At 38.8% G+C, this 24,070-nt stretch overlaps 2 protein-coding genes across 9 annotated transcripts in view; both read right to left on the reverse strand.

Moving 5' to 3' along the window:
- SMG7 (SMG7 nonsense mediated mRNA decay factor) overlaps window positions 1–24,070 on the reverse strand; it is a 72,087-nt gene that overhangs the window by 41,458 nt on the left and 6,559 nt on the right. For 5 of the 8 annotated variants that reach the window (XM_060091159.1, XM_060091156.1, XM_060091155.1 and 2 more), the window contains exon 2: window positions 7,369–7,507. The exons of 2 other annotated variants lie outside the window; for them this stretch is intronic. In XM_060091159.1, the coding sequence (XP_059947142.1) occupies window positions 7,369–7,484 (116 nt within the window). In that variant the 5' untranslated portion in view covers window positions 7,485–7,507. The remainder of the gene's footprint in view (window positions 1–7,368; window positions 7,508–24,070) is intronic. One more of the 8 variants, XM_060091153.1, reaches the window with a different exon arrangement.
- Window positions 18,077–19,322, reverse strand: LOC132483245 (large ribosomal subunit protein uL3-like). Its single transcript, XM_060088516.1, has one exon. It carries the CDS (start codon window positions 19,308–19,310, stop codon window positions 18,099–18,101), a length of 1,212 nt encoding a protein of 403 aa, XP_059944499.1. The 5' UTR covers window positions 19,311–19,322; the 3' UTR covers window positions 18,077–18,098.

Raw genomic sequence — 24,070 nt, forward strand, 5'->3', positions numbered from 1 at the left:
TCTCAGGGCCTTTGTAAAGAAGAGTCCCTTTGCTAGGAATACATCTTCCTCCTTTGTCTGGATAATTACTCATCCTTTGTCTCAGTAGAGACATTACTTCCTCAGGAAGCTTTACTTGAACCCTGCATACATGAAGGATATTCCTGTTTTATGCTCTCAAAGCATTTGTATTTTTTCTTTACAGTGTATATCACAGATTTTAGGAATGCTCACCATCACAACTTTGCCTACACAGTGGGCATTCAATACATATTTTTAAGTGAAGAAAGGAAAAAGGCTAAATCATTTTCATATACTCTAAAAAGGTAAGTATATAAACTTACGAGATTTCCATTTTTAAAAACAAAATTTGACATAAAAGCTAGAGAATATTTAGAGATTCTAAAAGTTTTGCTGTAAATGCTTTATGTAATTTATTATTTGATAACAATTGTGAATTTTAGTTTCATCAAAACATAACATGAATCTTTTTATTTTCTTAGCTTTTAAAAAGATATCTATATTTTTTAAAAATTAAGCTTTCAAATAGAATCACAATAGGATGCTATAGAAACCACAAACCACAAGAACTATCAATATAAATGAACAATACCAAATAAACAGCTACACTTAGTCCTAAAAGGTAACATCACATCAAATTCCATTATCCATAAAGCCTAGTTTGAGTGTTAAACTTTTGCCGTAAAAAAAAAAAAAAAAAAAAAAAAAATCCTCACAAGGTATTTGATTTATGCCCTTAAAACCTAAGATCATACTTAGGAATAGCACACATTCTAACCTAGCAACAACCTCCTCTCCTCCCCCACCCCAAAACCCTCCTAGAGTACTAACTTATGAACCTTATACTGAGACAGCCAACTTTACTTATGCATCTCCACTGGATTCAATACCTTTCATTCTGAGCTGCCAAGTTACAAAGGACATATTTCACAATGCTTCCATATCTTAGCTAAAAATGCATACTCTAGTTTATACAAGATACACTTAGGATCATGTGTCTAATGATTGTTTTCTCTTTCCAAACAAGATTTGCTTATAAAGATGAACAAATGTCATCTTGGTATGCTAATATCTGCCTAACGAGGATACCAATTTCCAGTCAAATGAAGATCATATTGAGCATATAACAGGAACTATTTCCAAATAATCTGCTTCTTTGATAGGCCATCAGTAAGAGAAGAACTATAATTCTAACAGTTTCTGGAGCAGGCTTCTAGGCTTTGATAAACAAAGATCAAAATTTCACTCTACATTTGTATACACTATAATCTGCCCAAGAAAAATGTAAAACTAAAAATCCAAACACTAACAAAAGGGCAAAAATGTCATAAAAACTATCTGACGTGAATGTTCAAGCATTTTGAAATTCCAAGAGTTCTGATTACTTAGTAACACAGGGGAAGAGATGCTCCTCTGTGCACAGTTCTCTCCTAGGTTCTGAAAGAGACGTGTGTTAATGACTAAAATAACCTTGCTAAATTGAAATGGTGAAAAGCTAGCTAAATGGAAAATGTAACAACCCTGGGAGATAGGTACTATGATTCCCATCCCATAAACAAGGAAGTTGAATCTCTGAAATGTGAAATAATTTGTCCATAGTCACAAAGCAATTAGGTACAATTAAGTACAAACTTAGTTCTTTCTGATTCCAAAGTCCAAGTCATTTCTATTTCTTTTAAATTAGAATTAAAAAATTCTATGACATAAAAAGCTAACATAGACTTATCTAGGTTCAGTTTTGTGCTCTGTCAATTAAACCCTAACATTTAAGTCAACTAGTCTAAATTAAAAGATCGGTTCAGGGACTTCCCTGGTGGTCCAGTGGTTAAGAATCCGCCTTCCAATGCAGGGGATGTGGGGTCGATCCCTGGTCGGGGAACTAAGATCCCACATGACGCGGGGCAACTAAGCCCGTGTGCCACAACTACTGAGCCTGTGCGCGGCAAACTACAGAGACCACACGCTCTGGAGGCCACGCGCCATGCACCACAACAAAGAGCCCACACGCTGCAATGAAGGGCAACGAAGATCCCACGTGCTGCAACTAAGGCCCCACACAGCCAAAACTAATAAATAAATAAATAAATAAAATAGATATTTTTAAAAAGATCACATTAGGAAATAAATACCTGGGATTTTTATCAAAAGGACCACAAGAAGTAAAATCCACATTCTAGTGCAGTGGTCAGCCTGTGGATGAAACTCCCTCCTTCACACTGGATCAATTTTTATAAATAAATTTTATTGGAACAGTCACGCCCATTCGTTTACATATTGTCTATGGCTGCTTTCTGCTACAAGGGCAGAGGTGAGTAGCTGAGACAACAATCACATGTCTCACCAAGCCTAAAACAGTTACTATCTGGGCCCTTTACAGAAAAAGTTTGGCTCTCCTGCTTCAGGGAGTACTTCATCAAAAATGAGAAGTCGAATATGTGTAAGTTCCCAAACCAAACAGTTTTCCCCTATGAGGAATCATCAATAACAGTTTCCTCAGACTAAAGATCTATTTTTATTCATTAATGTCATAATCTTGTCACAAAGAAGACTATGTTAAAATATAGTCTCATGTAATCAGAAAGTTAGTACTTGTAGGCCATGCTATATTTCTGATGGAATTAATCTGCAAATTGCTTAAAACATGGTTAGGCTTATATATTATTATCCACTAACTCTTCCTTTTTCGGTGTACCAAAAATACCCATTTAGATAGGTGAGAGGGTTAAACTAAAAATTATCTCACAAGAAAAGGAATCCCTATCCTCCCACCCCTACACAACTTTTAGGTTTTTTAAATAATGTATAATATACAAGAAATCAAATCAATAGATATGTGATCTTATACCAACTGCTTTCACAAAGATTAGCACAAAATTGGCTATTTGATTATTTTACTTTTTTATAAAGAAAAAATACTACACCTCAATGACCTACTGGTTTTGTTAAAGACCAATATTGTTAAAGATTAACGTTACAATGCTTATATAAAGAGATAATAGTTTTTAAATGCTTCCTCTTGGCTTCTAGAAGGTGTGGCCACATGAGATCCTTTTTATTCTTACTTTAAGCTAAAGGAATTAATGAAAAGAATGAATGAATGAAGAATCCAAGAACTAAAATCATCATGCCTTCAATAATAAAATAGCACTATTAAAGTTATAAAATATAAAGCTTTCAGAATACTAAATATATTGTCTTAGTTCGTAAATAATAAGGGAAATTAAGCATTTCTATCAAACACTAAAAGAGAAAGTCATTAAAAGGCTGAATAAAATTTGAAACATTCAGTGATAATCAAATATGTTTAAAGCTAACCATCTGAAACAATACTCTTGGAGAGAACATGATCATCAAGATCTATAAATACATTTAATGCATTCTAATGCACTAGGTATACTAAAATAGCTAACACTATATTTAGCACTTATTATTGCCAGACACTGTTCTGAAGTAAGGTCTTTCCATAAGGTAATCATTCAGTCCTCACTATGTACTATTACCGCCCCCACTTTATAGCTGAAGAAACCCAAGGAGATAGAGATTAAGTAACATGCCCAAAGTCATCAAGTTAGCAAGTAGTAGAGGTAGCATTTTAACACACTGATTCCAGAGGCTAACTCCTAACCATTGTATCATAGTTCCCCTGTTATACAAGACTGTAAAGGGGAAAAAAAATGGAATGTTTGATAGTAATTGCCCAAAGAATTGGGGTTTTCAAAGGTTAAACATTTTATGGTAATTTTTTAATAATGTCACTAGAGGAAAAAAACTAATTAATGGTTATCTTCTTTAACAAATAGCTTGATTATACATAGCACTGATATAACAATGCAAGGTAACAAATACAGGATAATCTCTCTATGATCACACATTAATATTCATGGTTTAAAAATATAGGACATTTCCAAATCAGGGGCCGATACAATGAGTTCCTTTTACCTGGCCTCCCAACCCCCTTTCTCATATGAGCAGAACACAGGAATATAAGCCAATATCCTCTAAACTCACAGTTGTTAAGGAAAGGTAAATCAGGCTCTTTTGTTCTGGGAGGTAATGCTAGAGCAACTTTTTTTGGAAATTTAAATAAAAGCCACAGCAGGTTTTATTCCAAGATAATTTGTTTACCTATTTCCATAAAGTACTACAGAGTATTTGGGATAACAGTAGCCAAAAATTATGACCATAAACATAATAACCTAATGATAATTATTTGTGTTAAATAACAAGCCAGACAGTAGACACTATAAGGTGAGTGTGTGCTTACACATGCAGACACACATGCACATATACACTTAGATCTTTAAGATATCACCAAGTCTCATGGTATTAACCAGAAAAAAATAAATCACATCACTCTACTGTTGAATTTCACATAGAAAAGAACATCTAGGGAAGATGCTGCTCCTAAAGGAGCTTTTCTCAGTAAGAGATAATAAAAATACTAACTTGCTGTCTCTCTTTATGGAACGTTTTGGCACGAATTTTCAAATCTCCTGACACTCCACTGCTCTATATTACAACATTCACTCTACAATCTATACAATTTGAATATGTGTACCTAGTTTTATAAAGGGCCATTTCTGGTCTGGGAATCTCAAAGTATGAGAAGGAGTTATTCTTCCAGGCAGAGAAAATATCACAATAAAAACAAAGCTAAGCTAGTGAAGGAGGTAGATTAATGGATCAAATGCACAGTAGGAAGCTACAGAAGATGAGCTGGAGAATCAAGGCAGAGAGCAGACTGTGAGGCCTTGTATGACACGTTAAGGAGCTTAGATTCTATCTTTTAACTACTAGGAGAACAGTGCTGAGTTTTAAACAGGGGCACAGCATTGTCAGAATTGCATTTTTAAAAGACTACAACAACAAGATGCACGGAAGGCGGATTTTAAAAGGGCGAGACTGGAAGAAAGGAAGTGATAATACAGATGAACAGAAAAGCCTCGATTCAAGAAATATCTGGAAGTAAAATCGCAGGAGAAAGATAAAGCAGAGGAAACAGTCTAAAATCATTCCCGGATTGTTGGCTTGGACATCTGGGTATTTGACAAAGTGGGGGTGAGCAAGCAGACACTTAAAGATGAGTGTCAAGCACAGGGGAGACATCAAGACCAGGGATACAGTGTTGGGAGTGATCAGCACAGCGATGGTAGTTAAAACCATAAGAGTAAATGTAATTGCCCAGCAAGGCAGAAGGGTGGTGCTAACTCCCTATCTTCATTTTTAAGTGGCAGATAAAAGAAAGACAGCCCATGAAGAACACCAAGAAGGAACTACAGGTGTACGAGAGCAAGAGAAGAGTGGTATAGGGAAAAGAAGAGGATAAAAAGGAAGAGTATTCAACAATCTCAAAGGCAGTGGATAAGTACTATAAGGACTGGAAAGTGTGTTGGATTTGGTGAAATAAGAGTCAATGATAGCCTTGCCAGAGAAAGAAAAAATGTCAAATTGCAGTGAGAATGAGGAACAAATGAGAGGGAGAAGTTTAAGGCAACTCTTAAGACAGCGGGCTGTGAAGAGAAAGAGAAGAGGGCCACGGGTAAAGAGACGTTTCTTTTTTTCAATGGGAGAGACTTGAGCATGTTTAGAATGAAGAAAAGAAGCTAGGAAAAAGGAATAGCTTGAAGATATAGGAAAGAACAAAACTAACAGAGCATGATTCTGGAAGAGATGAAAGACTGGCTTTGCAAAAGAGGCAGGATGAAATTGGAGGAAGGTAAGATTAGACAGAAATAACGCTAGGAAAATTTGGGAGTAGTGCAGGGTGGAGAGATGTCCAGAGAATTCACTGCTACATTGCCTCAAATTCAGAGATAAAGTAGGAGAATTGGATCAGTGTCTGAAAGTAAGAGGGAGATTAACTGAGGAGAATGGTAAATCTTTGAGCTAATTACAAAATGAACAGGCAAAAGAACCTGAGAAAAAGTGATGAGTGCCATATGGATTAGACACAATGGAAAAATGTGAGGAAGAAGGTTAGGCTATATCCCTAACACCAAGAATAATGCCTGGTACGTCATAGCTGTTCACTAAAATGTTGCTGAATTAATGAATGGTAAAATGTGCAGCATACTTGAGGCAATTTTATGTAACACAAAATGATACAGAATAAAAAAGACTTGGCCCTGAATCTGGGTTTCTTACATATTAGTAGTGCTACCTTGGAATTTCTTTCCAAGAAACTTCAATTTCCTCATCTATAAAACAGGGATACAAACTCCCTTTCAGAGTTGCTATCAGGAATAAATAAGACAACAGGTAAGTTACATAAAAGAACATGAGTGATAACTCCTAGAGGGAGGGTTAATCTGACTATGACTTGAATACTTCAGTGACCACCAAATTACTTTTACTAATCTAGTCACTGACAAAGGATCCTTTCTGAGGCAACACACTAGGTTGAAGAAGACAACATTCCAGGGTGGAGGTCAAAAATCCTACATACCACCACATAATGCTAAGTGACAAAAGAGAAACTGTTTGAATGTAATAATGACCGCATTCTAGTATGCACATAAAATAAAACCAGAAATTGATACATAAAAATTGCAAAGAATTTATATTATTGTACTTTTTGTTTCTCCCCAAACATTAGTTTTGATTATATAAAACTTAAAAAGTCACACAACTAGGAAGTGGTAGAACTTGGGTTCCACCCTGCAGTCTGGTTCCAAAGCTCATAAGCGCTACACAGTAAAGCAAGTCTTCTGGAATGGCCTGGCTATAGGTGTCACTGTCATAGTATCAACTTGTAGGGGCAACTAGCATTTCTCATTTAAAAGCCCCATCTCTTAAGATCAAGCACCTTCACACTGTCATTTGAACTGATACAAGCTGCTGTGACAAGAGTTACCTGCAGAGGGCTTCTCTTGTATACCATCATACACCTATTTCTATAGGCACCTAGGAGGCTTGACTGCATCCAGGCTGACATATAGAACCAAGAACTGATGTTCCCTGCACTCAAATGAACTGCAATATATGTAACCCAAAACATAGGAATTTTTATTCTAAAGGATAATCTACGAGATATATCACATGTCCCTATGCTTATCATAAATATTCAGAGACCACATATATAAACATAAACATTTCTTAAATTTAAATGTTTAAAAATTTTCCTTGAACTATAAGATATAAATGCTCATGACAAAGTAAACATGCCAAAGTTCTTATGAAGCCACATAAGTTTAAAAAACAAACAAAAAACCCCAAACCATTAGCACTCCCCTCCCCCATCCTGGCCAACATCAAATGCTTCAGAAAGCTTCTAATTCTTGTACTAGTGTTCATAGTATATGAATACTTTAACATATATCTCTAAAAGGAATACAAACATGTAGAAATCCCTTGTAATTTTCATCCTACCTAATATTACTTGATTTCAGATGCTCCTCTGATTTCAAGTTTCCGGTCCTCATCTGGGACTTAAATGAAACGTTTTCTCCCACAATGACTATCTGCAAGAACATCCAATTTCTCATAAGGTAGAATGGTTTAAGACATTCTAGATAGAGGAGAGGAGGAAAATATGAGTTAACCCACAATAACAGAGAACCCCCTTGAAGAAAGTTAAATTTTCTCTTTATTTAAAATGATCTAATGTCAAAGGCAAAGGGAAAATATCAAAGCTTTTTTTCCTTTTTATATTTAGTTTCTTTAGAATACACATTTAAAAATCCTGTTTTGTATATTTCTAAAATTCTAGTTTGGGATCGAAGTGTTATCCTAATCTCCCTCCCTGCCTGAAAGCTGAGTGATCTCTATAAGACAGAAACCAGTTACCCAGCAGGGCTCTTGCAGCACCAAGGTGAGAGTGCCCTGTAGAACACAGGAGCAGATGGTTGGTCCAAACTGGACTGCTTATGGAAGGAAAAACATGTAAAGTAATTAAACCACAATTATAGATGGTATAAATAATGCTTACATTCTAAGACCAGCTGAAAACGGCAGGTTTTAGATCTTCATTCACTCACTGAACAATGAATTGGTCATTTCTATGTACTAGATACAGTGTTAAGGACGAGGTATACAATGATGAACAAAACAGATCATAGTTCCTAACAGATTTAAATTCTAATGTGGACACAGACCAACAAGGAAAGAGGAAGCAGTAGAAAGTAGTGGTTAAAGGCATGGGCTTGGGTATCACGCTGCACTCAATGGCATGCCGGGAATAACTCAAGCCACAGGAAAGACATAGCACAATTTCTTAGAGACATCAAGTTAACTCAAAGATTTGGACAAAATAAATCAAGTAATTATTATTGAATACTGATAACTGCTTACATTTAAAATTATTATGTAGCAGATTCTATGCTAAATGTTCTATACACCTGATCTCACAGAATGGGAATATAAAATGTAGTAGTTAAGTACCTTATATTCAGACTGCCTGGGTTCTAACTATGCTTTGCCACTTATTAGCTGTATAACCTTAGGAAAATTGCTTCTCTATGCCCCAGTTTTGTCAGGAGTAATAAAAGTACCTTCTTCATTGAGATGTTTTGAGGATTAAATGAGGTAATAGAAATAAAACACCTAGGATTGTTTCTTGTTAAATAAGCCCTCAAAACTGTTAGCTATTATTGTCATTATTATCATTATAGGTATTATTACTCTTCCCAAGAATCCTATGATGTAAATGTTGTTATTATCCTTATTATAAAATTAGGATACTGAAGCTAAGAATGCACATTAATCAATTCTAGAATAGAAGACAAAGTTATTCACAATTTTTAACAATAAAACACGAGTCTTAGGAGAAATTTCAAACATGCAGGAGGTCTATGTGGACTTTGGCTCCATACTTCCAAAGCATGTGACTTTAGTTGTACTTCAGTGAAAAAGACTAGGAGAAAATACCTCATGACAAAACCCAAGCTCATTAGTATAGTCTCATGAATGCCATAGGGGTTTGTTTAAATATTGTAAATGTTTAAAAGGTAAAAAGGTCCCTGATGAAAGAATAAAATTTAAAGTGAATATATAAAGAAAACTAATAATCATTGGGGACCTAGGTAAATGACAAGTGGATTACATAAACCATTATCGATTTAATTTTCATAGCAACCTGAGGTAACTACTATTTTCCCAATTTTATAAATAAATAAAGAAACAAAGGCTCAGAGATTTTAGGAAACTTGCCCCAAATCACAAAGATAGTGGGGTTCAAATCCAGGTGTATCAGAATTCCAGAACCTAAACTTCGTTTATTCATTATTCCATGATGCAATACAGACCTCAATTTTCAACAATTCGCATGTTCAAAACTAAACTGTGGAACCTCCCTGGTGGTGCAGTGGTTAAGAATCCACCTGCCAACGTAGGGACATGGGTTTGATCCCTGGTCTGGGAAGATCCCACATGCCGCGGAGCAACTAAGCCCGTGTGCCACAACTACTGAGCCTGCACTCTAGAGCCCACGAGCCACAGCTACTGAGCCTGTGCATCATAACCACTGAAGCCCGTGCACCTAGAGCCCATACTCTACAAGAGAAGCCACCGCAATGAGAAGCCTGTGCACTGCAACAAAGGGTAGCCCCCAGAAGGCAACAAAGGGTAGCACAACTAGAGAAAGCCCATGCGCAAAAACGAAGACCCAATGCAGCCAAAAACAAACAAACAATCAAAAAAAACCCCACTAAATTGTGACTACTTTATTGTTTATGATTTTATTCAGAGTTTGCCTATTTAAAAGCATAAGACCCACCCGTATTCCCCTTTTCCTTAAACCTGAAAAACTCTTCTCCAGGAAATCTTATTGGTTTTAGCCTCTGGTATATATTCTGTCCCAGAGGTCTCTCTAGTTCTTCTTCCCACTCTCTTCCTCCTCATCACAATGCAAAACAAAAATCCTAATTTCTAGAAATTTTTGATCAATAAGACAATTGACAACACAGGTTTACTATATTGTCTTACATAAATTATATAGGAAAAATAAACATACACGGACTTCAATGGCAACAGCAGAACATTCCTTGGAGTGACCCTAAGTCATCACTACAAATAATTTGCACTGCAGCTTAGGGCAAAAGCTATTCATAGAAAGAGTTCCTGGATACATGGTAAAAAAGGGGAGGTGATATTTTTGTGGACAAATCTTCATGCTATACAACTTTCTTAGATACCATCTAAAATAAAGATCAAACAAATTTTATTATACTCTCCCACACCGCTCCCCAAAGATATAGCCTAGCCTCACTGTGATTCCAACATCACTCAAAACCCACTTTTTAAGTTCTTCTTTGCTAAACAAGAAGAAAATAAAAAACCAAAAACCTCTTTAGTTGCAAAATGTACAGTAAATAACATACAATTCTATAGCATATTAACAAAATCAAATTACCAGCTCACTTAGGCAACAGATCCAAAGAAATTAAGAGTTTATACCATATCTGGCTCATATCAATTACACAAAAAAATATCTGAAAAGATAATGATGGATGGGGAGGGTGGGAGGGAGGGAGATGCATGAGGGAAGGGATGTGGGAACAGATGTATATGTATGACTGATTCACTTTGTTATAAAGCAGAAACTAAAAAAAAAAAAAAAAAAAAAAAAAGTTAATGACGGAATATTTTCCAAATCTGATGAAAGTTATAAACCCAGATATCTAAGAAGCTCAATAAAGTTTGAGCATTTGAGCACAAAAGAAAACCATACAAAGGCACTGTAATCAAATGGCTGAAAAGCAATGATAAAGAGAAAATCTTAAGAGCAGGCAGAGAAAAAAATAAAGATAAGAATAATGGCAAAATTCTTATCAGAAAAAATGCAAGCCAGAAGATAATGGAATAATATCTTTAAACTAGTGAAAGAAAAAAAAAGAACAAACCCAAAATCCTATCAATCTGTAATTTTATATCCAGCAAAAATATCCTTTAAAACTGAAGGTGAAACAGACATTTTTAGAAACATAAAAGCTGAGAAAATTTGATGCCAATAGATCAATACCATAAGAAATATTAAAAACAAGCTCTTGAGGCTGTTAGAAAATGGTACCAGATGGAAACCTGGAACTACACAAAGAGATGAGGAGGGTCAGAAATAATAAATATGTAAGTAAATGTAACTTTTTTCTTCTGTTTTTTTTTATTTTATTTTATTTTATTTTATTTATTTATTTATTTATTTTCTTTTTGCGGTATGCGGGCCTCTCACTGTTGTGGCCTCTCCCGTTGCGGCAGGCCCAGCGGCCATGGCTCACGGGCCCAGCCGCTCCGCGGCATATGGGATCCTCCCAGATCGGGGCACGAACCCGTATCCCCTGCATCGGCAGGCGGACTCTCAACCACTGCGCCACCAGGGAGGCCCCTTCTGTTTTTTTTTAAATTATTTTTTAATTTATTTTTTTAATTTTTGGCTGCGTTGGGTCTTTGTTGCTGTGCACGGGCTTTCTCTAGTTGCGGCGAGCGGGGGCTACTCTTCATTGTGGTGTGCAAGCTTCTCCTTGTGGTGGCTTCTCTTGTTGCAGAGCACAGGCTCTAGGCGTGTGGGCTTTAGTAGTTGTGGCACACAGGCTCAGCAGTTGGGGCTCGCGGGCTCTAGAGCGCAGGCTCAGTAGTTGTGGCACACTGGCTTAGCTGCTCTGCGGCATGTGGGATCTTCCTGGTCCAGGGCTCGAACCTGTGTCCCCTGCATTGGCAGGCGGATTCTTAACCAGTGCGCCACCAGGCAAGTCCTAGTGCTTCTTTTTTTAACCAGGTATAAGGCACCATGCTAAGAACTTTTACTCTGTTATCTAATTTATTCCTTCTCAAACCCTAGGAAACATTATTTCCATTCTAACACTGAGGAAACTGGAATCAAAAGGTTAGATAACTTACCCAAGATCATACACCCAGTTTTCAAACTCAGGGCTGCCAGAAAGTAAAGGCCTTACTCTCTCTCTCTTTTTTTTTTTTTGCGGTACGCGGGCCTCTCTCTGTTGTGGCCTCTCCCGTTGCGGAGCACAGGCTCCGGACGCGCAAGGCTCAGCGGCCATGGCTCACGGACCTAGCCACTCCGCGGCATGTGGGATCTTCCCAGACCGGGACACGAACCCGTGTCCCCTGCATCGGCAGGCGGACTCTCAACCACTGCACCACCAGGGAAGCCCTCTTTTTTTTTTTGAGGAGGCCTTACTCTTAAATCACTATACCTTTAAGTGCTGTGCTTGGCTAATGCTCATATTTGGAGTATCAGGCTAAACTTTCTGATAATATAGCTCCACTTTTAAAAGCAAAGTAACACACTGACAAGGTAAATCCCATGAGAGATAACAGCTTTCGATATAAGAATTATCCTGAACATAACAAGAAAAAGACAAATAGAAAAAGTACCAAATTCAAATAGAGTTAGAAAACAAAACAAAACAAAACAAGGAAACACATGAAGACATAAACAAGGCCAGAGCAAAGAGTCATAACAGACATTAGTAAACTGAAATACATTCATACATGCTTTGAATGAATACTCATCAAATATATGCAAAGATTCCACTATGTATCAGGCACTGCGGAGGCCTTAGGGATACAAGTGTTAGCAAAACAGTCCCTGTCCTCAACTAAAAAAAGAGTCTTTGGAGTTAAAAACAGAAGCCTTTGGTGACCTGACCAAGTATAGCTTCAGTGGAAAGGTAGGGGTAGAAACCAGAGAACAATGGGTTGAGGGAGTCAGTATAGACCATGCTTATAAGGTGATAAATGGGGAAGATAAAATATAGAACAAATGCTAGGGAAGGACAGGTTAAGGGAAGCTTACTCAAATGTTTATGACAAAGCTCCAATTAAGGAGGGAAAAGGTTGAATATAAAAAAAGTCTACGGTCTTCCCTGGTGGCACAGTGGTTAAGAATCCACCTGCCAATGCAGGGGACACGGGTTCGAGCGCTGGTGCGGGAAGATCCCACATGCCAGTGGAGCAACTAAGCCCATGCTCCACAACTACTGAGCCTGCGCTCTAGAGCCTGTGAGCCACAACTACCGAAGCCTGCGCACCTAGAGCCCATGCTCCACAGCAAGATGGCAATAAGAAGCCTGCACACGCAACAAAGAGTAGCCCCAGCTTGCTGCAACTAAAGAAAGCCCGCGCTCAGAAACGAAGACCCAACGCAGCCAAAAGTAAAAAAAAAAAAAAAAAAAAAAAAAAAAAGTCTATGAGATCCAGAGCAAAAACAAAGAAAACCACCTTAATAAGGAACATGAGAACCTTTTCCTTTCTAAGAGCGACAGAGGCAAGGACTAGTAGAGGAAGGAACAGGAAGCAGATCAGTCCCACCAAAAGGTTTTTATTTTTATGTTCAAATAAAGACCATTTGCTATGAGAGTAAAACTCCAAGAGAACAGCTAAAGTTTAACTACTGTAAAGAAATGGGCAAAACTGGGGGGAAAATCAACTGATATTGAAGTGGAAGACTGCATTTAAACAATTGGCCAGTCTATAAGATTTTTTTTCCAGTGAGGCTATCCGTAATAACCAAAGAAGCATATTTTCAGAATCATTCAGAGCAGATTTTCCTAGACAAGTGAGCTGGGAGGACAAGAGGACTGAGGATACTGGTAAGACAGGTTAAAGCAATATATCAAAAAATGGGCAGAAGAGAAAAAACAGGAGGAAGAAAAGAAAAAAGCAGGAAGTGACTAATAGCGAAAAATTTGGAATCTACACTGGAAGTCCTGAACAGAGAAGCAGCTGGATTAATGCGGATCAGGCTGTGGTCAAAATGGAATGGTTGAATGTAAGACTTTAGAGGTAGAAGAATTCTGAAGAATAACGAAGTCTAAGATATAATATGGACATACATAAAGGTTAATATATTAAAGAGAAAGATTAAGAGAGAAAAGAACAGAAAAAGGAGAGCTGCATTTTAAAGAGTGTTCTAAGAAAACATCAGTTCTATGAGCTGTGACATAGCTTTGGAAACACCAACCTCTATCTCCCTCTTGGAGGTTCATAATACACATTAGCATGTTATAAGCTATGAGAAGTCTTAAATAAAGAATCCAGTTTAACCCCGTATTTAAAAACTTATTTTGCCTTGGATATACTGAGAACCCTAACATGTATGAATTTCCCGTGTTCAGCGGAATACACTCTGGGTGGGAAATGCTAGAGTATTGGATAGACTTGTCTGTGTGTAATACAAGAAAAGCCATCAAGGAATCCGCTTCAAAAAAAAGGTGAGATCATGAGACTTTCAGTACTGGTGAGGATGTACAGAAACAGGTACTTTTCAAACACTGCTAGGGCCAGAATAAACAATACAAACTTTCTGGCAACATCTACCAGGCATTATTTCCCTATTGCTGCTGTAACAGATTACCAGTAATTTAGTGGCTTAAAACAACACAAATTTTATTCTCTTACAGGTCTGAAAGTCAGAAGCCTGAGTGAGTCTCAGTAAAAATCAAGGTATCACCATGGCTGTGCTGCTTTCTGGAGGCTCTAGGGAAGAAACCTAGTTTTTGCGTTTTCCTTGATCTTGAGACTACCTGCATTCTTTGGCTTGTGACCCCCTTCCATTCCAACAGGATGTTATCCTCTGTGGCTCTTTTCTTTTCTTTTCAATTTATTTATTTACTTATTTTATGGCTGCTTTCGGTCTTCGTTGCTGCACGCGGGCTTTCTCTAGTTGAGGTGAGCAGGGGCTACTCTTCATTGCGGTGCGTGTGCTTCTCACTGTGGTGCATGTGCTTCTCATTGCGGTGGCTTCCCTTGTTGTGGAGCACGGGCTCTAGGTGCGTGGGCTTCAGTAGTTGTGGCACGTGGGCTCAGCAGTCATGGCTCTCAGGCTCTAGAGCACAAGGTCAGTAGTTGTGGCACACAGGCTTAGTTGTTCCACGGCATGTGGGATCTTCCTGGATCAGGGCTCGAACCCGTGTCCCCTGTATTGGCAGGCAGATTCTTAACCACTGTGCCACTAGGGAAGTCATGTCTCTCTGGTTCAGATTCAGATTCAGAATCTGGTTCAGATTCTTCTGCCTCCTTCTTCCACAGTTAAAGGATTCTTGTGATTACACTGAGCCCACCAAAAAATCCAAGATAATCTCTTTATTTTAAAGTCAGCTGATTAGCAACCTTAATTTCTTTCCCCTTGCCATGTAACATAATATATTCATAAGTTCTGGGGATTAGGATGTAGACGTCTTTTGGGAGGCGCGTTATTCTGCCTACCACACTTAACAAAATATTTTGAAATGTGCATATCTTGTCATTCAAATAAGCATGCACAAGAATATGTGTGTACCAGGATGTTCATTACAGCATTTTTTAATAATAATAAAGTATTGGAAACAACACACATTTTCATTGTTAGGAATTCAGTTTAGAAAATTACAGTACTCCTGTAATTTTCAGCATGCTGACGTTTCCAATGATGCTTTAGATATATAATTATGAACATGTCTTTGATAAAATGTCAAGTGATAAAAGAAAGATTACAAACTATATAAATGAGAACAATCCCAGTTGTTAAAACTATATACATACATATGTTTATACAAGTATGTGAATGCTAATATACATATAAAAAAATAACTGAAAGGCTACACAACCCTGGATGGTAGGGTGACTGTAAGTTCCTGTGTGCCTGGAACAGTCCAGATTTATGCCTGATGTCCCAGCAATAATTAGCACTCTCTTTCACTGTTATATGATCACTCTTAAAATTTTCTGGGTTTTGTTTTGTTTAAAACAAGTATGTATTACTTTCCTGGATGTAGAAGTGGCAAGAACCAGATCTATATTACATGTGAAATTTTTAAAAACTAAAGTAATTTTTAAGAAATATGTTTTCTAATATATGAATCTGCAAACACTAATTGTGAATCATCTAAATCATATATATATTATACCACTTGACAGCATCAATGGCAAACAGATACCAAAAGGGAAAATTTTTCATTTTTAAGAGCACTGCCCAAGTGTGTACAGTGGACAAGGAGGGAGCAGATTAAGGCCAATGTCAACTCTGCCACTAATGAGGTACTCATTTTCCTTCTCTACAAAATGCCAATCCAGTTATGTAAGGTTATAGGATAGAAGAACTTAAGAAGACAATTATATAAAAGCATTCTGAAAGTATAAAGCACTAGTAAAATGTAAGATGATATCCTTGAAGAATCAAACAGCCTACTTCACAGTTAAGACCTGTCAACTACCTTATACCCATCTAAGGCACAATTGCTGCCAACCAACTCAAAGACTACAAGTTTTAAGGTATATATTCATACTCAGAAATGCAGAAAATGAAAACAATGCATAAATTAGGCTCTTTACCCACCTAGAACTATGGTGGGTTTTACATATACATCTTCCCATGTAATTCTCCCAATACTTCTATCATTGGCATTTTATAGACAGGAAAATACAGAGCAAAGAGCTAAAACTAGAGAGGTTTAAGGTCACACAGCAGAGCTGGGATCTGAACTCAGGACAACCTAAATACAAATTAGGCCAATCTTAATTCAAAGGCTTTGCTCATTCAACTCACTACACTATGTTGCTTTCATAGGAAGCCAAAAAAACCCCTGTATGGGTTTACAGACAACCTAATTAACATATTTTTAATTAGCAAGTGACTAACATGTTAACATTTTCAGAATCTATGACCAATATGCCTTAACCTTTGAGTTGTGCTTCTTAATATTCTGACCTTTTTTCATGGAAAAGCAAAGTGAAACTAATGATTATTTTAGACAAATAATATTATTATTTCAGTTATCTAAACTAAGCAGAATTTTCTTTTTTTGGGCCACGCCGTGTGGCTTGTGGGATCTTAGTTCCCTGAGCAGGGATTGAACCCGGGCCCTTGGCAGTGAGAGCACAGAGTCCTAACCACTGGACCGCCAGGGAATTCCCTAAACTAAGCAGAATTTGAGAAATATGTATTTTAGATATTAAAACACAAAATTTTCACTTTAAAACATCTACACAAACTGTGTATGTGTGCAGAAGTACAAAATTTTGCAGATGCCCTAAGATACTTTTTATATCCAAATTCATCCTGTGGTGGTTCTCTTAGCACTATGCTTTTTATCTTTTCCCACCAGCAATAAAATAATTTTCAGGTAAGTATACCTCTAACTCATCTTTTCTTTGAATACCATCTTCCAATTCCATTTTACTCTGATTATCTTATATCTCATCACCACACAGTATCTCAAAGAAAATTTGGTTCGTTGCTGCCTGGTGAAGAACTAAATAATAATTCATGACCTTTCTAAGAGGCAGTATTAGTAAAACACATGCTAATATAATATATTCCAACTAACATAGCACTGAAATAGTAGGGCTTTGGGAAGAGGAGGGATGCAAAAAGGACTCAACATATATGGTCAGTGAACCCATGGAGTTTCTGGAAATAGACTGAGGACATTAATGCATCAATACAGCAATTCTTTAAATATAATAGATTTCAGAATCATGCTTCTCACTTAAGACAGACACTACAGAAGGGAATATGCCATCAAGAACTGTGGGAACAAAATGTTAATGATCAAAAAGGGTCTACAACGATTTTTTTTTCTTTATGACAGATTTGAAAAAGTTAAATCCAAAGAGACTTCACTTAATGTTCTGATCTCATCCCCCAATGCTACAGAACTCCTTTCCGCACCTCCACCTTCCACGTTTGATCTCAACAGGTGAGGGATTCTATAAAATAAGTCTATAAACCCAAAGTTATTTTCAGAATATTCATGTATTCATTAAAACTCCCCCCATAATAATTTAATAATGTTCCAAATAACTAATTTTTGCCTAACATGAGGCTACTGTCAAAAATATGGAAAGGAAATTTAAATATTTATGTATCTTAAAGGAAGTACTAGAGGCATTACATAAATTTCTCATCTCTTCATATTCTAGTAGAAATATATACAACAAACATCAGCCATTTAAGTATAAATTACTCCCATAAGACTAATGAAAGGTTTATTGAAAGAGAACCTTAGACTCCCAAAGGAAATGCAGAATGAGATTTAGAGTTCCTCCAACACACGGTCCCCAAGCATTTACTCATTCTGCCTGCTACATTCTTCCCTTCTTTCCCGCCCCCCCCCCCACTGGAAAATAACTTTATTGAGAGTCTACCAGCTGTATAATCTGTTCTGACATTAGGCCCCTTCTTCCTTTGCAATTTGGTCCTTCTTAAGTGGTCCCATGAACGCTTTCTTCTCCTCCACAGTCTGGAAGCAGCCATGGCCAAATTTGGAGGTGGTGTCAATAAACTTGAGGTCAATCTTCTCCAGGGCCCGCCGTGTGGTCTGCACCAGCAAGGACTCGCGAAGGGTGAGCACTCGCTTCTTGGTTCCCACCACGCAGCCTTTGAGCATGACAAAGTCATTGGTCACTTCACCGTAGTGGACAAAGCCACCCAGAGGGTTGATGCTCTTGTCAGACAGATCGTAATCAGTAAAGGCCTTGTTCTTGATCAGTTTGCCATCCTTGATGAGGTAGCCCTGGCCAATCTTGTCGGTCTTCTTGTTGATCTCGGTGTGGTGATGGTAGCCTTCCTGCCTGGCCCGAGCCACAGAGAAGGCCACCCGTGCAGGATGCCACGCCCCAATACAGGCAACCTTGCGCAGCCCCCGGTGGGTCTTACGGGGCAGCTTCTTGGTGTGCCAACGGCTGGTGACCCCTTTGTAGCCTTTGCCCTTGGTCACCCCAATGACATCAATCATCTCATCCTGCCCAAACACTTGGTTCACAGGGACCTGCTGCTCTAGCCTCTCTCGGGCCCAGTGCAGTTTTTCGGCCTCAGTGCCTCCGTTCAACTGGATCTCCATGAGGTGGGCCTTCTTCTGGCGTAGAGGAAGCAGGCGCATCTGGGTGTGGGCAACGACACGGATGACCTGGCAGTACTTCTTCACGCTGCTGAAGTCCCTCTCCAGCTGCTTCTTGCCATCTACATCCTGCCACTTCTTGCAGTATTCAGGGAAGGCCTTCTTCTTAGATTTATGCCAGTTCTTATAGAAGCGCCTTTTGCATTCATCACTGATATGCTCAGCAAAGACGGTCTTAAAGGTCCGGAGGCCTCGAGGTGTTTCCACGTAGCCCACGTAGCCCACAATGACCATGGGCGGCGTCTCCACGACGGTCACAGCCTCCACAACTTCCTTCTTGTTCACCTTGGACCCTGGCCTATCGACCTCCCTCACAATGTGGGTCGTGCCAGCCTTGCAGCCGAGGAAGGCTGTGAGGTGCACGGGCTTGGAAGAGTCATCCTTGGGGAAGCTCTTCACCTTCCTGTGGTGCCGGCTGCTGCGCTTCCAAGGCAGAAAGCCCAGGGACCCATGCCTGGGAGCGGAGAACTTCCTGTGAGACATCCTGCCATCGGATGCTGCCGGTAGGGCTTCTCTTCTTTCTTTACCTGACTAATCCTACTCATCCTGTAAGACTGAGCTCATGAGTTCAACTCCAGAAGCTATCTCTGAACTCCCAGGCAGTAAAAGTTCCACTTCCCTCAATATACTCATGGCAAGCCTTGAAAACAGTTACCTTGGTATTTACCACATGACAGCTGCCCCTTGGGATCAGCAGGGGATTGATCCCCAAATGCTCAAGTCCCTTATATAAAATGGTATAGTACTTACATATAGCCTTTGTACATCCTCCCTATCCTCCTGTATACTTTAAAGCATCTTTAGATTACTTATAATACCTAATCCAATGTAAATGCTATGTAAATAGCTGTAAATACAATGTAAATGCTACGTACACAGTTGCCTGCACTTGACAAATTCAAGTTTTGTTTTTTGAACTTTCTGAAAATTTTTTGCCCCGATATTTTCCATCCGCAGTTGGCTGTAACCACAAATGCGGAACCCGCAGATACAGAGGGCCAACTATATCCTGAAATATCTGTGCAACATCCATCTCCCTCAGGAGACCACTAGCCTAAGAAACAAAAATCAGTTCATTTGCCTTTATATTCTTAGAGCCTAGCACCGGCATTCGTAAGTATTCCATAAATGTTTTGCAAAAATGAAACAAAAGCATGAAAACTCTATTCAACACCCATTATGTACATTATGCATTTAAAAATTGCTGAGACATGATCTCTATCATACTCAGTCTAGCTGCAGAGATAACTCACTTATATAAAAAAAAGAGGTCACTACAAATTTGAGAAATTATAAGTACCAAATGACTGAGAGAAAGGAAATGCTACAGAAAGTCAATGACTGCAGAAATCACCCGGGTGGACATGAAATTTTCACACAGAATGTGAAACTTAAGAGAGTGGAGGATAGTACCTCCTGCAGGGGAAATGGCCTTGGAAGAGAGATTAAAGCAAGAGTGGATAAACCATGTTTAGAAGACAATGAGTAGATTACTCTAGCTAGGGCAGTTGACTCTTTTCAAAAGGTAAGGAGATATCATGTGACAGAGATAGATGAGGGTCATTTTATGGAAGGCCAAGAATGCCAAACTAAGGAGTTGAAGTGAGGGAAAGCCACATACAAATGCTTTTCAGGAATAATAATGTACATAGAAGCAATGTAAAATTAATTGGCCGGGGTTGGGGGGTGGGGGACAGGTGGTGGAGTGTGAAGGAGAACCGGAATTTAGTAAACATATGTGAACTTTTTTTTTTATTTTAAAGGCTAACCACAGTTTTATGAGATCAATGTTCAATTTAAAGATAAAGAAATCATGGGCTTCCCTGGTGGCACAGTGGTTGAGAATCCACCTGCCGATGCAGGGGACGCAGGTTCATGCCCCAGTCCGGGAAGATCCCACATGCCGTGGAACGGCTGGGCCTGTGAGCCATGGCCACTGAGCCTGCGCATCTGGAGCCTGTGCTCCGCAACGGGAGAGGCCACAACAGTGAGAGGCCCGCGTACCGCAAAAAAAAAAAAAAAAAAAAAAAGATAAAGAAATCAAGACCCAGCGATGTTGTTAGTTCAAAAACAGAGAAAGTAGTGGGTAGTGTTTAAAAACCCAAAGTCAATGCTTTCTTCTTGCTACTTGCAAGAACTGCAGGCAAGGTACAAGGTGAATAACTATTTCAACAGTTATGTATATAAATTGACACTGCTGGAAATGAAAAAGAACAGACACCAGGAAGGCAGCATTTCCGAAGTGATGTATGTGCGAAAGAGGGTGAGGAAAAAACTGGGAGAATTCAAAGATGACTGCAAGGTTTTAAACCTGAATGGGAGGATGGGGAGTGGCAGCACCAATGAGCAAAATGAGAAAACATGAGGGATAGGGGAGAAGAGAAGGGTAAGGATTAATTAAGAGTTTACCTTCAAGAGTGCTGACTTTGCTGTGACAGAAAGAATTCTAAAATTAGGAATGTCCAGAAGGCAGAGGTGCAAAATTATCAATTAGTCAGTGCCAGTGGCTAAATTTCAGGCATTATATTGACACATAGCTAAAACTTACATGCTTACTATATGCCAGAACTATCCCAAGCACTTTACATGTTAACTCACTTGACCTTTATAACTCTAAGGGATAGATGCTACTACTACCCTCACTTTTCAGATGTGGAAACTGAGGTACAGAAAACTTAAGCAGCTTGCTCAAGGAAATACAGCTAGTAAGTGTTAGAGCTGTGCTTTGGATCCAGGCAGTTCTGCCCCAGAGACCATGCTCTAAACCACTGGTCCCCAACCTTTTTAGCACCAGGGACCGGTTTTATGGAAGACAACTTTTCCACAGATTGGGGGGGGGGATGGTTTCAGGATGATTCAAGTGCATTACATTTATGTGCACTTTATTTCTATTATTATTACATTGTCATATATAATGAAATAATTACACAACTCACCATAATGCTGACAGGAGGCAGAGCTCAGGTGGTAATGCAAGTGATGAGGAGTGGCTGTAAATGCAGGTGAAGCTTTGCTAGCTCGCTCGCCAGCTGCTCATCTCCTGATGTGCAGCCCGGTTACTAACAGGGCTGGATGGCGGTCCGGGGGTTGGGGACCTCTGCTCTAAACCACTATACTCACTATACTCGATTGCACTTTGTTATGTATGATCTTATGTTTATGCCTATTTCACTAAATAGTTTATAAACTCTCTGAATGGCAGGCATGATATCTTTCACCAATTTGTCTCTGCAGGACTTAGCACAATGATTTATACTAAGTACGTGCCTGATAGATTTTAAACAATGATGATGGGGTGACAGCAAAGTACCGTGATTTCTGAGGAAAAAAAATGTTAAAAGAAAATAGAGGAATATGGCCATGCTTTTCTTTTTGCCATAAGTGGGGTGAGGTGGACCAGGAAAGTAAGATAAAATAAGAATCAGAATCTCAGTGCTAAAAACAACAGAGCTCACGAAGTTCCTGTATGGCCGCTGTGCGTACATCATAGCAGCTATGAACTATGTGGTAATTATGTACTTACTTATAGGCCTGGTAAAACTACTTGAGAGTATATTCTCATTTCATCTCCAGGGACCTGGGATATATCTTGGTGCAAACTGAATGTTTACTGATGGGATGGATGGATGGATATGAGAGGGACACAGAAAGACTGAGAGAAAGGAGAGCAAAAGTCTGTGTGTGAGACAGGAAAACAATCAATGGATGAATTTGGCCATTAGGTCTTTGGCATCTTTGGAAAGGTTAATTCCAATAAAGTGCTAAGGAAAAATAGCTGGATTACAAGGGACTAAGGAAAAGAAGATGGTAAGTAAAAGGAAAAACACAGTACAGGGCAAACTTGAAATTGTTAGCCATAAAAGCAAGGTAAGGAAGGACAGAGCTTAAAAGGAAAACGGGAACAGGAAAGAATTTTTAACAGAAGGCTGATATTGGTCCACAAAAGGGAAGACTAGTAAAGGGAATAATTAAAAAGACTAAAAGAAGAGAGACAGCACATCTGAAATAAGGTTCTGGAGGAGTAATATATAAGCAAGAGCAGAGGTAAAGAAAGGCATTCTGCAGGACTCTACTAGCTAAACTGCTTTTCCCTTTTCGAGACCTATACCAGCCATCAAGTCTTCAGGAACTACCACTTCACATATCCTTAGTTCTCTGTCCATAACCAATCTTATGTAAGAAAAACTGAGAAAGGCCTGGCCAGAATTCTAATGTCATATATTAAATGGGAGTGAATAAAATTTTTTTAAATGTATTTGGAATAAAGGAGCCACGAGATGCCTGAAATGTCAATTTACCCAATAATCCACTTTTTAAAAGTCCCATCCATATTTCAAAACCCAGATAAAATCTCACCTCCTCCGAGATACCTTCCTCACCCCAACTCCATTGGAATAAAGTTCTTTTTCCCTAAACTTACACAGTACCTGTTTCTCTATCATAGCACTTACCAGTTCATCCACTATTACAGTTACTTAAATGTCTTTCTCTAGAATCTTTGAGCTTCCCATAGGCAAAGCCCCTATAATTGTGCTCTGCACATAGTAAGTGTTCAATAACTGCCAGTAAAATAAAACACAACTTTTTAAAAAATATATTTAAAACTTGTACAAGTTTCTATGAGTGAAGTCTAAACATAGTAACTAGCCTATTACTACCTAAGAGAAAACTGCTAAGAGAAGCCTTAGAAATAATCTGTGTCTTTAAGGAGAAGAAAAAAAACATGAATCTAGGGCCTCCCTGGTGGCGCAGTGGTTGAGAGTCCGCCTGCCGATGCAGGGGATGCGGGTTCGTGCCCCGGTCTGGGAGGATCCCATATGCCGCGGAGCGGCTGGGCCCGTGAGCCATGGCCGCTGGGCCTGCGCGTCCGGAGCCTGTGCTCCGCAACGGGGGAGGCCACAACAGTGAGAGGCCCACATACCGCAAAAAGAAAAAAGAAAAAAAAAACAAAAAACAAAAAAAAAAAAACATGAATCTAAGTGAATCTGCACCCACAGGGAACTTCTGGCAATGTGTGGAAACATTTTTGGTTGTCACAAATTGGGGAGAATGATACTGGCATCTAGTGGGTAGAGGCCAGGGATGCTGTTAAACATCCTGCGGTGCACAGGATTGCACCCTGCAACAAGGAATCATCTAGCACAAACCCTGAACAACACTGTTACCTACTCTACCTGAGATTCCTGAAGTTTTCTTAACGTAGTCACCTACTCTTTCCACTGACTTAAAAACTGGGTCTCAGG

Source organism: Mesoplodon densirostris, chromosome 2 (assembly GCF_025265405.1).
Source record: "Mesoplodon densirostris isolate mMesDen1 chromosome 2, mMesDen1 primary haplotype, whole genome shotgun sequence".
In the NCBI taxonomy this organism is placed as follows: Eukaryota; Metazoa; Chordata; class Mammalia; order Artiodactyla; family Ziphiidae; genus Mesoplodon; species Mesoplodon densirostris.